Genomic DNA, 17,500 nt, shown 5'->3' with positions numbered 1-17,500 from the left:
TTACAATCTCCATATATATATATATATATATATATATATATATATATATATATATATATATGGGCAAATAGTTAATAAAATATGTTAAAAACACTTTGAAATGAGTTAAAAACATATTTAAAATGAAAAGGAAACACTAGATAAATGGATAGTCCTTAATCCGCGGAGTTTCGAAGAAATACTTTCCTTCTACTCAGAGGGTAGGAATTAGCAAAATGCGGGATCGGATTTTGCATGCAGAAGTATTTGATGAAACAATAAGTAGGGCAAAGATCTTACTTGAAAGCAAGAAAAGTGAAGCAGAGGGAATATGGTGAAGAAAAAGGTGATTACACATGAATGGATAGTCTGGTGGAAAATAAAAAATCCAGTGATGGTAAAATCCAAATGTAAAACTTCAAGAAAGTTAAAAGAATTTCCATTTGTACAAGTAAAATCCCAGGAAATCCCGTAATTGGAAGAAGATGGTCCATAATAATCCAAAGGCAGAAATCCATGGAATAATTCACAAAAATGTGTACAAGGAATAAAGAAAATATATTTTATATATATATATATATTTTATATATATATATATATATATATATATATATTTGTGATATATTTTATTCTTTTATAATATATACCAATCTTTATTTAAGGAGCTCAATGTAATTACAGAGCAATATAGTGAATAAATGACAAAAGACTATATTCCAAAGTTCATGATGTTGACCAGCTTATAATTTATTCCTTTAATTCAATTGACATTTACAATTCTTGACAGTATCTGTTTCATAGCAAAAAATCAATCACTTAATTATTATATCAATTAGTGAATCTATCAATTTATCTATCGGATCAACTGTTGCTATTTCTTCTGATGAGTTAAGGGCAAAGCAGATTCACTAATTAATTAATTAAGTGATCGATTTTGCGCTACGAAACAGATAATGTCAAGAATTGCATATGTCAACTGAATTAAAGAAATAAATTATAAGATGGTCAATATCATGAACATTGGAATATAGTCTTTTGTCATTTATTCACTATATATATATAAATATATATATATATATATATATGTATATATATATATTTCAAATGTATTGAATTCGAAAAAGTAATATTTTTCAAAAGTGCTCAATACATATATAGAGCTTTTATAAGAAAAAGTATATATACATCAGAAAAATCCTACACGGATCGATCTACGTTTGGACGACGTTGATCTTATGTCAGGGGCTCAATAACTATTATTATAATTATTATCATAAACTCATGACGATACGGTTAATGATTCAGTCCTAGGAATATTTGTGCGTCATGTTGTTGACCAGGATTTGTCTCCTTGCTCCTTCGATTGCGTGGAGACTTGAATGGCAGTCAATGATTTTTCTCAACAATAAACCCAACAGATGCTGGGCAAGTTTAATGGACGTTTACCTGTCGGACTGAGGTATTAGTCCTGAATAGTACTTAGGATGTCAACCCACCTAGGCCTTGTCTCACAGCTTTTGGAAGGGGTAATATAATTGCTTGCAACTTGAAGTCCCCTTACTTGGAAATGCCAGCGGGACTGCCTTGGCAATTTTTGCTAAACCAATGTCCTTTTTTTAGGGACGCTGATTTAACTCATCTCACCTTTCGACCTTGTGTCACATCTTCTTAAGGTGGAAATGAGATTAAAAAAAACTATTTGATTACAGCATCAGGAGCGGTAAAGAAGTAGGGTCTTGGTCAGACTCTCGATATAAGACGCTCTGGGTAGCGGTGAGACTCTGCCGTCTTGTCTGTATGGAAATCACAAAGTAATAGTCATCGCTGCTGTGTCCTCCATTAAAAAAAATGCAATAAAAGCACAATAACGAATTGAATGAAAACAACACACAACTCTCGTCAACTTTGCTGGTAATACTAGAATATGAATATTCTATTCAATTGCCATTGTCAAAAGTTTTCCCCACTCTCTATCTGTGCCTAAATCAAAACGTAGATTCCATGAACACAGCTTATTTCTTAGAACAGCACGCCAATGGAACTCTGTTCCGTCTGCCTGTTTCCCACCTGACTACAACTTGGATGTTTTCAAATCCAACGTAACAAATTCCTGATGAACCGCCCCCTTAAGTAGACACTTTATGAAATCTCAACACTAACGTACAACGTACTGTACATGCAATAACCCTTATCCCTGAGTGGCTTCCGGGCCTTGATAAGTGGTGACCTCCTTGTAAAAAAAAAGTATGTTATTCTCTTTTAGTCCATAGTCAAGAGCATTAAAATTCAGTTTTTGAAGATTTGCGATGAAGATTGATAAGTATTATTTCGGTTGTTCAGGCTAGTGTACTGATTCTTGCGTGCTATTTTTACAATGTTTCAACCGATGTTAACTCCAACATTCTTCAAATACATCTTATCAAAATTGGTGACCTTGAGGACCCGTGGTGTAATGGATAAAGTACTTGGTAAACTCCAGTTGTAAGTTTTACTCTTGTGGTTCAATCCTCAGTGCGGCCGATACTCAAAGTACATTTGCGAATTTCTACTCAGTCATGGTTGATGGAACAAGATTATGCTACCACTGTGAATTAAATAATGTTTTTAATTCCGTGCAGATTCTTGAGTTTGACAGAAACATTATAGAATTCGGCAAGTATACCTGAACAAGATCGAAGGTTACTTCGAAGGAAACGTTGTGAAAATGACGCCCAAAATAAGAACAGTAATTCGAAGAACGCAAATAATATACAGAAGATAACCAAATTGCGTTTTAATAACTCTTCAGCTTTTTAGATTGTTTATGCATGTTCACTTTTTTTAATTTATGTGTAAACTTGCTAGATTTGCCGGTTCGCTATCGCTTCGCAACTTTAATTACTTGAAATACTTGAAATTCTTGAAATATTAATAAAAAAATAATAAACATTTCTTTCATAACTTTGTAATAAACACAAAACAAAATCTTTTTCATTTATTCATCTAGATAAACATTAACAGTTTTGTGATTTCCTTTTAAATGTGACCGTAAAGAAAGGAAAAGAAAGGAGAAATTAATTGTTACTTTTCACTTGCAATTTAGAAATAGATCACAACTTGTCGAAAATCAAGTTGCAATCTATTTAAAGAAATGAACCTATAACGACGAATGCTAAATATTTGTCTAGTAAATAAAAAACAATATTGCGAAACAAAACTATTTGTTAAATGAAAACAGTCATTAAATTAATAAAACAATAACAAATAATAGTTTTCAAAACCAATAAACAAATTATCTAACGTTGCGACTGATGTGACATACGCATGAACACTGTATAAAATGTCAGTGCGTCTATTATGTCAAGTGTAATTAACAAGTTTTTGTTTTGAAATTACCGTGAAATGCGAGAACTTGACCTAACTTTCGCATTGGTTCGTTTCGATTTCACCATATTTTGTGATTGCTACCAAAGTTATTATAAATATATTTTTCAGATGTTGTCGTTTTTTGTTTGGATTTTTCCCCATCTGTTAAGATTCATTAAGACATTTTAGAACTGATAGTGAGTCCCTATTTATTTGTTTCTCAGTGACGGTAGAGTTAGACACAAGGTCAGTTTTTGATGTGTTGTTTTGACAAGTTTGTAAGAAAGAGACTGGGCCGGTAATTTTCACTGGTGGAACACAATAAAACGAGACTGCTTTCTTGCCGTTGTTTTCAAATACAATGGGAATAAATGCTTAAATTATCTAATTCAACCTTTTACATCCATTGTTTTCAAGCTTTTCATAGTATTGTTCATCGTTCAACTAACAATTTCATATAAATCTTTATCCTCGAGTGAATTTGGGCCTTTCTACATAGTGACTCATTAATATAAAAACCTTTTTTTAAGCTAACATTATGTATTTTCCCACATCGGATACATAGGATTTGTTTAATGGCGATCAGGCCATAAAACCATTGTAATATGGATATTCTTCGAGTTCAAAGTGGTTGACTATGTTTTTGACGAATATGCAAGAAAGATGCTGGTCCAATGTCATTATGTTGCTTTCGGTTTCGCTAAAACTGCTGAACAGTTTCTGTAATAATAATTTTACGCGCCTTAAACTTGCAACGACAAATGATATGCAAAAAAAAGAAAAAAAACGCAGCTGTCATCATGACGATATCGTATCTTTTCAATCCGCCCAAGAATAATGGTAAAAAGTGTCGTCAGCAGAAACCCATATCATTTTGTACATCTGTTATTCTTGCGTTAATTAGCGTTAATATTTAAAATAAGAACTAAACAGAAATAAATCAATTACATTTCAAATTGTACAGATCTACAAACCAGTTGTCATGGACTGGTACCTAACATAACACTCACCCGCCGCGGGTTCAGCCAGTTACCTCCGAAGGAAGAACTTCCTAAAGAATATTATATTCACAAGCGGTCCCCAGCTGCATATGTGGCGACTGAATCGCCAAATGATTCCAACGAACGCTAAAAAGTGATTTAATTGCTACTCTTTTTTCTCCGCTTCGTTAGTATTCAACTTCTTCCTCACTTCCCAAATCAAGTAAGTTTTCACAGTAACGTGTGAACTCAAAATATTTTTCAACCAATGAAAATCTTTTAATTTATAAAAATTTCAACATTCGTTCTACTAGTCTTATACATTTAAGAATACATAAAATAACTGTAACCATAAGAATAGTATTAGTTTTTCATCTTCATTCACATGTCCATTTTTTTAGCCAATAACTGTTTAGGTTCCGGTGGTGTAAGGTAGTATGATATCACATGTGTTTACGGTGGGATTCTTTAAAGCTTATATGAATAGAAAGTTGGATTAGATTCTTTCTTAATCAAATTAAGAAATAAGAAGAAAGGAAGACAGACTAAAACTTGAAAAACTTTTAAATGGAAATTGAAAAACTAACAGATGCAGAATTGATTTGTTCAAGAAAAAATAAGGAAAGAATGAAATAAAAAAAATAGGAATGAGTTGAAAATAGAAGGAAGAAAGTAAGAAAAGTAAATAAACTAAAAAAGTAAAAGAAAAAAGGGAGGAGAATAAAAATGAGGAAAATAATAACAGAAAGTGACATAAAAAAGGAAGGAAGGAAGTTATAAATTTAGAGAAATAAAAGTTTTAAAATCGAAAAAAACGAAAGAAAGGAGGAACATAGAAAAAAGAAATGGAATGATATATCTGCGAAAGAAAAAAAGAACAAAACAAAGGTCAGGGAAAAGAAAGAACTGGATATAAAAAATGAGAAGAAGAAAATTTGGTGAAAGAAGAAAAAACGAAAGAACAGAAAAGATAGAAAGCAAACATGTAAAGAAGAACTATTGAAAGAAATGAAGAATAGTATAACAAACGGTACGAACAAAGAAGAAAGACAAAAGAAAATGAATGCACAAAAAATGAAAAATAGAAACAAACTTTGCCTTTTAAAAACGGGCAAAAGTTATTGCCCATTGATTCAGAATGAGTGTTATATGCCAAATTGATGGTTCAATATGGTTAAATGTGTGTTCATTTATTTTCATTAAATACTAATACTGTTAATCCCTGTTAATTCCTATTTTTGGATACCATGATAATTAGTTTGCTGCACCTTATAACAAGAATCCATACAACATTTAAGCCAAATCGGCTCAGTAGATTCTGAAAAATTGTGGAACGTGCAGACAGACAGAATAAGAGAAATGATGAGGGCCTCTGAGGCCCAAAAAGAAATGGAAATAAAAGAAAAATAATGAAATGAGAAAAAAGGAATAAAAATTTTTTTAAAAATTGATGAAGAAAAGGAAAATTAAAAATGAAATAATTATTTTCCTTTCTTTCTTCATTTCTTCCTTTTATTTTTAATGAAACGAAGGAATGTAGAGAGAAAGAAAAAATAATTGAATGAAAAAGAAACGAAAGAAAACGAGTGAGAAAAGAGAAAGTAAAAAGAATAACATGACGAAAAATGAAAATTGGAAGAAATGAAGAAACAGAAAAAGAATGAGAAAGGAAAGAAAATAAATGAAATAAAGAAGAAATTTGAAAATCAGAAAGAATGGAATAAAGAAAAAAGAATGGAATGAAAAGAAAAGAAAAAGCGAAAGGAAAAGAGAAAAAAATGACTGAGAAAAAAGATAAAGAATGAAAAACTCCGAATAAATATACATTGACTGCAAAAATGTAATTGCAACAAAACTGAATGAAAACCGAAAAAAATTATAAACAAGAAGAAAAATGTGATGTCAACTGTTTGCAATGGCGTCTCGACAAATTCTTTACTGGCGTCGGCCTTTTGTTTCTTCATTTCAAAACTGAAAAAGCAAAGGTTTGTGTTTTGACAAGCAAGCAAATTACTTGAACTTAGTGGCCCTTTTGTTCAATCATCAAGTCTACAATCGCTCCCTAAAAATATTATGCGCTCGGCCTACCCCCATTCTCTCTCTTTCTATCTCCCCTCTCTCTCTCTCTCTCTCTCTCTCTCTCTCTCTCTCTCTCTCTCTCTCTCTTTCTAAACCTGTTCTATCTGTGACCCTCCCTTTCGATCCCACTCTTTCTACTTATGAAGACACATATTCTTATATATGGTTAATGGAAGACAATCGCAGCTGAGTGATTGATTATTAAGAATATTTAAAAAATAAAACATTTATTTATACGTGTTATAGAATAGCAGAAAAATATCGATAACATCGGTTTCAACCCACAAAAATTTGAAATTGTTGTCGTCCTGATATTTTGTAATGCATATATAAATGCATGCCTATATATAGATATTTAGTCGTATAAAATATATTTATGACAAGTAAGCTAGACGAAGATGTTCATTCCCGAGGAAATTGCAATAAATATACATTTTCGGCCTGCTACTAAGATGCACTAATGTATTGGGCACTGTTAAATTCAATAATGAATATGCATACACACATACGCACACACACGTGAAAGGGTTTGTCAGAACAACCTGGCATAATGATACTTTTCCCTACAAGTAAACCCCGACTAAATATTCAAAACTGTATTCGCGGCCCAAATAAGATCTCCTCGTATAGCTAACCGACACTAGCTTTTATGAGGAATGGTGATATTAGCTCAAGTAACAACACGAAAGCTGGCTAGTCCACCACACTAGATAGTATGCTCGTCCTGGAATCCAGTAATGCCAATAGACCACAAGAAAGGTATATCATAACATATTTTAATGGTCAATTGGAAAGAGGAAAATTACGTTTCCAGTCGTTTTTTTTTGTTTTTTTTTGTTTGTTTTTTTTTGTACAGGCATTTAAAATTGCCGTTGACTCTTTAAAATTAGGTATATGATTACTATATATCTTATGAGATAACTGGACAATTTTTATGACTTCAGATTCAAATGAACAGCTACAGCAGGAATTAGAATACACCCTACTAAAGCCTGACTTTCACAGCTGGTGAATTTCAAAAATACAATCTGACGTAGGGACACTTTTGAAAAATGGTATGCAATAAAATTCTATTTTAAACTTGAAAAAAATGTCACAGAAACGTAGGGAATGCTTCAGACTGCTTTTGGACCATCTTGCATGAATCGAGTATCGGTTTTAAGTAGCATATATAATTCAAGGAAGCAAGGGAGTCTGTAAGGGATGATGTGATATGTGGGAGGAGTAAGGAATCAGAACACCAGAGTTGATTGGCTAAATATGCTGCAAGCAAGTAAAATGTAATCCAATTTTCTTAAATGTGATTGAAGCTCTATGTTTCTATAGAAATTGCCCTTTTTATTGCGTGACGGTTTATATTTATTTTTAAAAAAGATCCAAACTTATGTTTTTGAAATTATTTATATTTTGTTCTTTATGACATTTTCATGGAAAGATAATTGTTGTTGTTGTTGTTGTTGTTGTTGCTGCTGCTGCTGCTGCTGATGATGATGATGATGATGATGATGATGATGATGCAACTGTTGCTTCAAACGAGGGAGTACGTTTTCTGAGATAACATCGGAAAATAGAGCGACAAGAGAGCTTACCTAAGCGCGTCGTATCGTTTCAACCATTGCTGAATGAACTTGTGCTCATCTGTGCTGTTAATCGTCACTAATGTCGCCCCGTCCACCTAGAAAACAAAATATACATTTACCATATTTCAGAAATGAGAATTATTTGGGTTATTCTGACAACTATTCACATCTTAGTCGTTTTATTTACAATGTTTCTAGGAGATACATCTTTTTTCGATCATGGAAACAGTCTAGTCAAACTTGAGAATTTTTATGCCAATCTCAAGAAATGAATTTCGAACTAGCGAATAAATGGGGGTATTTTGTTCTCGTTTTTTTTTCAGCCCTAACCTGAAAGAAGTATTAAACGTTATGAATATAAAAATCGAGATGTGTATTTTAGTCGAAATAATCCAAAATAACAGAAGTTACAAAACGTCATATTAAAAAAAAATGCGAAACATTATTATGCTGTTCTCCTTTTAAATTCGACACTCACCGTATGAATGTGAAAGTTTCTCAAACAAATCGCTGGATTTAATTAGCATTTTTTTAAAATTTATAATAATTAATAATACAGTAAAAGTGTTTGTATCGTCAATTTATAATATAAACGGTATTTTTCTGTTGGTTTGTATGTCTGTGGTCGTATTTTGGAATCTTTTTTAAGGGAGATAATTACATGAAAACTTCCGACTTCAAATGGCGCTGATGTTGCGGAGAAAGATACTACACTTTGATATTAGCTTAATGACCAAGAAGCCATTTAAATATTGTTTTGTGACTAGGAATTTTTTAATGAATGAAAAAAAGTATAATTTTCTTAATAAATAAGTTTACTTTTAATCCATTCATACCAATAATATTGTGGGGTCTGCCTCCGCACACAAGATTTATAAAAAAGAAATACACTTTACTTTTAATTTGTCCATATCAATAATATTGTGAGGCCTGTCTCGACCCGGAGGATATAATTAATATATTATATAAAGGAAAGGTATTTTCTGTGAGTGCGTGCGTTTGTGCGTGTGTCTAGCTAAAAGTAAAAAACGACACAAGATACACTCATAAAACTGGGATAATGGTTTCACCATTGTTTAGGAAAATATAGGCACATTTCAGTTTTTATTCAGAACTTGAAAATTTTGAGCGACTTTTATGTTATTATGTAGTAATTTGTCAACAACGTTTTCCAGCTGTCAGTAAAAACAATAGAAGGTGATAAAGATGGGGTAAAGGGAGGAAGGGGTATGATAAAGAGGATAAGAGAGTCTGATGAAGTTGATAGAAATATGGTTAGAGAGAAAGAAGTCTTAATAGAAGAATTTTTACACATATTTTTACTCTTCTATTTCGATGTTATGTTCCGGGCAACGCTGGATAATCATCTTAATTAAAAACAAGCGAAATGACTGTGTTTTTAAGGAAACGTCTTACCTCACAAGAGATCGCTGCATCTTCGAAAACTCTGGCTTGATAGAAATTGAATTGATAACATGACTGGCCGTAAGTTACCCAAGTACTAGGGCAGTCTGGAAAAGAAGAAGTGAGAAATGAAGTCGATTTATAGAGATACATGGGAAAATACTGACAGGGATAAAGAGATATCCGTTCAGTCTCGAGAGACAACGGATACTCTCTGTAGCCTTGGTTGTGAGAAGTGCCGCACAACCCCAACCATACCTTTTCTAAATCGACATTGTTTGAATCCAGTGGTATGGTCAAGTTCAAGACGACGAATAGGTATAGAGTACTCCTACATACAGCAGCTAGTATTCCTAAATGATCACTCAGTGAGTACTTACCAAGCTCAACATTGCTTAACTTCGATGACAATAACGGAATCGTGTATAAAGATGTTATTTTGTATGGGAGAGATTTATATAGATATGGTCAGACAAAGATACACACTTAGATATAAGCAGACAAAGATATATTCTTAGATATGAACAGACAACGAATCTAGACACACACACACATGCACACACACACACACACACATGCACACACACATATAAACAAGAAAATAGATGATGAAAATAGAAATTCAAATCAATTACAATATTTAATAATCCATCAAAGATTCAAACAAGCTATTAAAATAAAGAATAATCCTTAACCCATGCATTTTTAAAGAAAAACTCCTTTCAGAATAGAATAAACATAAGAAAAAAATGTATTTGAAAAATATGTTTTTAGATTACGTAACTTATTATTGCCTGATTTTCTTGACTTCAGTCTGATCTATCTATATCTATATACAGAATTGAACATGCGTGTTAAATCACAAAAAATTCTTTACATAGTTCTTTCCAAATTTATATCAACCAGTAATTCGTGTAGAGCGCAATGGCGTGTGGGTAAGTTTTTTGACTGCTGGGAGAACGGTCCGGTTTCGAATTTCAGCTTACCAATTTTACCCACAATTCAAAATCGTGATACGGCGAAATAGCTTTCTGATTACGCCCGTTGATGTGTGTGTGTGTATGTGTGTGGAAGAGAGATAGAGAGAATCAGGTATACGGTTTCGCAAACAATTGAATTTCGCCTGATAAGCCGTTGACAACTTGATAAGATCCGGTTCAAATTGATGTACCGAGTTTAAAGAGCTTAGAGATTAGAAACGATTAATTTTTTAAATTCCCCAAAGCGACACACATTTTCTGCGCGCGCGCGTGCGTGTGTGTGTGTGTGTGTGTGTGTGTGTGTGTGTGTGTGTGTGTGTGTGTGTGTGTGTGTGTGTGTGTGTGTGTGTGTGTGTGTGATGCGCGAGCGTATGTTAGCGTGTGCGCTAGTCTGGGTGTGTTAGTGTTTATTAGTTGATAGATGTTAGCTTGTGAGTGTTCCCCCTCAGGAATTAAATTCAAAATATCGCAAAAATTGTTTTTCTTGTTTTTTTTTTTACATGTTACGCAAGGAAATGTATTACGACCATGACAATAACCGATGTCACGAAACCAGTGATTTTCACCAATCGTACTGTGTCACACTGATGTGAAGCTATGCGATCCTCATAAGTTCGTTACAAGATATTGCAACGAACATACGTACCTCCCCAAATCCCCTTGCGATAGGAGCTGGATACATACATTTAAACAATCGGTCTATGACCCACTCATGTTTCAGATATGTTATGGAAGTTGTAGTAGTGGAGTGTTTGCATTTGAAGAAATTAATATAAGCCCGTAGCGCAACGACTAAAGTGTTAAGTTATAATTAATTCTAACTAACAATCATCTGAAGATGGAAGATTCAATCCTAAGTACACATCGATATAAGAATATAATTAAGAATTACTTAAGACTTCTACCTAACCATGGCTGATGGGACACAAGCAATCTACCGCAGTTGATTAAATAAATGGTTCAGTTTGAAATTTCCTACAGATTCCCGGGATCGACCCAAAGATTACAGAGTTCGACATAACGCACATAGTGGTGGTTGGCGATTACATAAATATATTACATAAATAGGATTAGGACTCCTAAAAGTCATATTACCGTTGTCGGGAAGATCCGTGGCGTAATGGATAAAGTACTGGATGAAATTCAGTTGTAAGTTACACTCTTATGAGGGTTAAAGTTTCAACCTTTAGTGCAATTGCGAATCATTTAAGCTTTAACGGCTGGCGTAAGAAGAACATGTTACCTCCATGGATTAAATAAAGTGTTCCATTAGAAATTGCGTGTATATTCCCGAGTTTTATAGAAAGATTCACAAATTCGACAAGATATAAATGAAGAAGGTGGGAGGGTTACATCGACTGTAACGTTGTACGAATAAAACTCAAGTCAAAAACAGTAGTTTGAATAATCCGAATAATAGACTGTATAATAAACTGTGTTTTGTTTTCTTGATTAATAACCTTTCGTGGTCAGATTATGGAGCGACGTATGTTTAATGGTAGAAGCAATAATGAAACGAATTAACTTGTCAGCCATATTTAAGTGACGACGTTGTTCAACAAGAAAAGAAAAGATGGCGTACTTTTTCTAAAAAAAAAAACATCGTCTTTATAACTGAAAAGCTAGACATTCTTGGCAGATCTGAATGGTGCCCCTGGAATAAAACAGTTCAGTCATTTTGAAGGCAAGAAAAGGTAATTAAAAAAAATAAGGAAAAAACACCACTGTAGTCCGTCTCCATTCATTATCAAGCGAACTTGACAGCTGTGCGTAGTAAAAATGCTGAACTTGAAGTCATTGAAAATTGACAAGTTGATCGCATGTTTTTTCTCTAACACCAAATGTCCAACATTTAAAATGTGCGTCTGAATTTAAATGCCAATTTGATAGTTCCGTTGTGCAATACACATACGCTGTTACATACCGATGACCGTATTTGAATGGAAAAGTTCGACAGAAGTCGATAAACCATCAAATTTCCAGGCGAAGATTTTCTGTCTTTTGGGTTAGTTGGACGTGTCTAAGATGCTGTCTACGTTCGAGGGTGGCGTGCAGAGTTTTGCTAATGACGAGACGATCTATTTGTCTATCTGTCTGTCTTTTTCTCTTGGATGCGGATACAATGAACCTGTCACTCTAATCTTTGCTGTAACCGTTTCTTACATTTAAATATTTATAAATAAATGTATTTATGAATAAACATCGCGTCTGAGTGGTTTTCCATCAAAAACAAGCAATAATGTTAGTTCGAATCATTGTAGTTGTTTACTCGTTGTTTAATAGTTTGAGATGATTGAACAATCCAACTGATTCTGATTCGAACAAACATCGCCATTTTTACTGCAACAATGTCGATTTAGAAAAGGTATGGTTGGGATTGTGCGGCACTTCTCAGAAAACACTTCTCACAAACAAGACTACAGAGAGTATCCATTGTATCTCGAGACTGAACGGGCAAATGAAGATTGGTATCATACATAAGAATATAAGGCGGTTGAACTACTGAATTACCACCAGAGGTCAGTAAAGGGGGTTGCGTGGTGGACTTTTTCCAAAACATCAATGAGCCAAAAAAAATTTTATATGCACACACACACACACACAAAACACACATACACAAACCACACACACACAAAACACACACACGCACAAAACACACAAAACAAAGACACAGACACACAAAACACACTCACCACACAAAACACACAAAACAAAGACACAGACACACAAAACACACTCACCACACAAAACACAAACAAACACGCACACACACGCACACACACACAAAACACACACACACAAAACACACACACAAAACACACATCAATGAGCCAAAAAAAATTTATATGCACACGCACACACACACAAACACACACACAAACCACACACACACACACACACACAAAACACACAAAACAAAGACACAGACACACAAAACACACTCACCACACACAAAACACAAACAAACACACACACGCACACACACACACACACACAAAACGCACACACACACACAACACACACACACACAAAACACACACACACCCACACAAAACACACACACCACACTTACAGGAATGAACAAATGTGCATGCATAAAAACATATAAAGAGGGGGACAAAGAGAGAGACAGAAAGCTTGAGATAGATGGCTAGATAAATAAAATCAAAAGTTTTGATTTATTTTGATCAATCAAAAAAGAGTTTTCTTTTATTCGTTTTGATGAGATATAGCACATTGAAAGGTTCTAAGAAGATGTAAAAAGGAAGCTACTAACACCTTTTTTGCCTACATAAGCGGAGAAGGGAGGAATTCGCTTTATTTAATTCTCCCCTGTACGAAAATTTTGTTGGTCAGTTTGTGCGTTTATAGAATGAATAATCATGGCGAAGACCTAAATCATTGCTCGGTTTTGAGATGGGAATGTTGAATCTTAGAATTAGTGTGGTTTTGTAATTACGTTTGGTTGTTACGGTTCAATATTGAAGACTATGAGGATAGTGTCTATGGTGTAATTGGCTAGATTGTAATGCCTGGAAATTGGTTATTGTGTCGATTTATCTCTAATGGTGTGTTTCGGAATATTAAGACATGTGTGGAATTGCAGGCAGGTTTCCATAATGTAGCTGTCTTTGGTACACACACACACACACACACACACACACACATATATATATATATATATATAAATACATATAAATATATATATATAAATACATATATATAAATATATATGTATAATTATATATATAAATATATATATAAATATATATACAAATACATATAAATATATATATAAATACATATATAAATATATATAAATACATATAAATATATATATAAATACATATATATATAAATATATATATAATTATATATATAAATATATATAAATATATATATATATAAATATATATAAATAAATATTTTTTACTATAATAATTAAATATATATAAATATATATATATATATGTATATAAATATATATATTTATATATAAATATATATATATATAAATAAACACCTATATATAAATACATATATATATAAATAAATATATATATAAATATATATATAAGTATATATAAATATATAAATATATATATATAATATATATAAATATAGATAAATATATATATATAGATAAAAATATATATAAATATATATAAATATATTTATAAATATATATATATATATGTAAATATATATAAATAAATATATAAATATATATATAAATATATATATATAAATATATATATATAAATATATAAATATATATATATAAATATATATATATATAAATATATAAATATATATATAAATAAATATATACATATAAATATAAATATATAAATATATCTATAAATATATATATATAAATATATACATAAATATATATAAATATATATATAAATATATATATAAATATATATATAAATATATATATAAATATACATATAAATATATATATAAATATACATATAAATATATATATATATGAATATATATATGAATATATATATATGAATATATATATATGAATATATATATGAATATATATATATGAATATATATATATGAATATATATATGAATATATATAAAAATATATATATAAATATATATATAATTATATGAATATATATTTATATAAATAATGATATATATAATTATTTATATAAATATATATATAAATATATATATAAATATATAAATATTTATATATAATTATTTATACAAATATATATATATATATATATATATATATATATATATATATAGTAAGCTATAAAATGTATATGGCGATTAAGCTACACTGAATATTTCGCGTTTCATCCACTCTAGGACTCTTCAGGCTTATGCGCAAATTCTGTGGTTGTTTATCGTTTTTATATGCTCCTCTTCTATATACATTTTATAACATACTAGCTCTACCTACGTATTGAGCACTTTTGAAGTAAATACTTAAAGTTTACGCACAAATTTATACTTTCGTATATTAATTTTATGTGAGTAAATTCAGTTGTTATAAATATATATATGTATATAAATAAATATATATACAAATTTCAGAGGAAACATAGTTTAATCAAAAAACCAAAAAAAAACGGGCAGGTGGAATAGTTAAAATTTCTTTAAGGCCTTATCGTCTGACCCTCTAAGAGGAAACGTCAGAATGATAAATTAAAAGCTAAGAATCGAATGAGGAAAGAGGGAAATTGGTTTCAGTTGGAAAACCAGTGAGAAAAATAAAATATATATATATATATATAATTCTCACTGGTCAGGTGGTTTTAAATCAATAAATATTTCCAACTGATGTTTCAAAATCTTTTGTCTACACAGGCTAGGTCGATAGTTATTAATGACTAACGCCTCAATGATATTGAGATGATAGTATCTTTCTTTGATAAACTCCGTTTTTCCAAGTTTTTATCTAATGGCGACAATTTTACCCTCAATAAATGTACTTCTTCTTATGATAAATATTTAAAAAATTTAATTACTAAGAAGTTTGGGATTAGAACAAATTCGGATAAACATATATTTAATTATTCTTCTCATGTTTTGTCCAATACGGAAGAATTTGTTTTATCTGCTGGCTTACAATTTTGCATTCCTCCCCTTTATGTTGATAAAATTTCAATATTTAGTGAAATTGAATTATTATATACTCAATTAAAACAACATTCGCCTATCTGCACTGATGAATTAACTAGTGTTAAAATTCAGTTGGGCGAATTAGGTCGGAGGTTTTCTGCCATAAACACTAAATCTAGCGATTTTGTTTGGCAGAAACATCATTTTGAAGCGGCAAAATTAATTAGGTCTAATTCCGACATTTATCTTACTCGCCCAGATAAAGGATCGGGCGTTATTATACTTAACAAAACGGATTATATCTCCAAAATGTTACAAATTTTGGACGATAAAAATAAATTTCTCCGGTTGGGTGATTTAAGCCATGATGACACTTTTCGAATGGAAATAAAAATCCAGAAAAGAGTTCTTCAACTTTATAAAAGCGGGTTTATTTCTAAGGATATTTACGATAGAATCCGACCCATTGGCTCTCAAAGGCCTAGAATGTACGGTTTACCCAAGGTTAATAAACCTAACATTCCTTTACGACCCATTTTATCTATGTTGGGTTCTGCACAACACGAACTTGGGAAATGGTTAGTTGATCTTCTTAAACCTGTGCTTTCTTTTTATTCGGTCCATTGTATCTCTGATTCTTTTCAATTTGTGTCTCATATACACAAATTATCTTTATCTAAGAATACCGAGTTCTTGGATTCCTTTGATATTAATAGTCTTTTTACTAATATACCTTTGGATGAAACCATTGGTATTTGTGCTGACTATCTATATCGTGGCCTCTCATAATCTCCACAATTTCCTGAACGAATTTTCGTTGAACTGATGGAACTTGCCACTAAATCAGTTTCCTTCAGTTTCAACAACATTATGTACCGGCAAATTGATGGGATATCTATGGGTAGCCCTCTTGGGCCTTCGCTAGCCAACATTTCCGTTGGATTTTTGGAAAACGAATTATTTTCCAAAATTACTAAACCAACATTCTATACACGCTACGTTGATGACACTTTTGCATGCTTTCCCTCACGTAGTGAAGCTGAACAGTTTCTTCGTCTTCTTTGTAACTTGCATCAATCGTTACAATTTACTATGGAGGTCGAGGATTGTGGCTCTCTTCCATTCCTCGATGTTCGCGTTTCTAAAGTTGGTTCTACGTTTGAGACCTCTGTATACAGAAAACCTACATTTACAGGGCTCTATCTTAATTGGTTTACCTTTGCCCCTCAGTTTAGAAAAATAAACCTCATTAGCGCTCTTACACATCGTGCACTCATGATTTGTTCACCAAACCGTCTTGATGCGGAACTTGGTGAAATCACAAATATTTTTCTCAGCAATGGATATCCCATAAATATAATAAAAACTACTATTGAACGTAAAATTGCTACATTTAATAGTGTTAAACATATTGGTCCATCACGTTGTCCTATTTATTTAAAATTACCATGGTTAGGTCCTGTTGGCCTTCATATTGTTGAAAGGATTTCTTCTGCTACTCAACGTTGTTTTCCAGCTACTATGCTTAGAGTAGTTTACACAACTCGAACCTT

At 31.7% G+C, this 17,500-nt stretch overlaps 1 protein-coding gene across 3 annotated transcripts in view; it reads right to left on the bottom strand.

The window, feature by feature from the left end:
- Positions 1–17,500, bottom strand: part of LOC145258294 (contactin-like) — a 276,192-nt gene that overhangs the window by 193,968 nt on the left and 64,724 nt on the right. For all 3 annotated transcript variants that reach the window (XR_013864091.1, XM_080116330.1, XM_080116329.1), the window contains exons 2-3: positions 9,380–9,474; positions 7,973–8,058 (exon numbers count right to left, since the gene is read on the bottom strand). Coding sequence is in view for 1 of the 3 variants with exons in the window: in XM_080116329.1 (XP_079972455.1) it covers positions 7,973–8,058; positions 9,380–9,474 (181 nt within the window). In the remaining 2 variants the exon portion in view is untranslated. The remainder of the gene's footprint in view (positions 1–7,972; positions 8,059–9,379; positions 9,475–17,500) is intronic.

The sequence above is a fragment of the Euprymna scolopes genome, chromosome 33, assembly GCF_053919585.1.
Source record: "Euprymna scolopes isolate OS-2025 chromosome 33, ASM5391958v1, whole genome shotgun sequence".
Lineage (NCBI taxonomy): Eukaryota > Metazoa > Mollusca > Cephalopoda > Sepiida > Sepiolidae > Euprymna > Euprymna scolopes.
The sequence above is the reverse complement of the archived record's forward strand: the minus strand, read 5'-3'. Positions and strand labels throughout refer to the sequence as shown.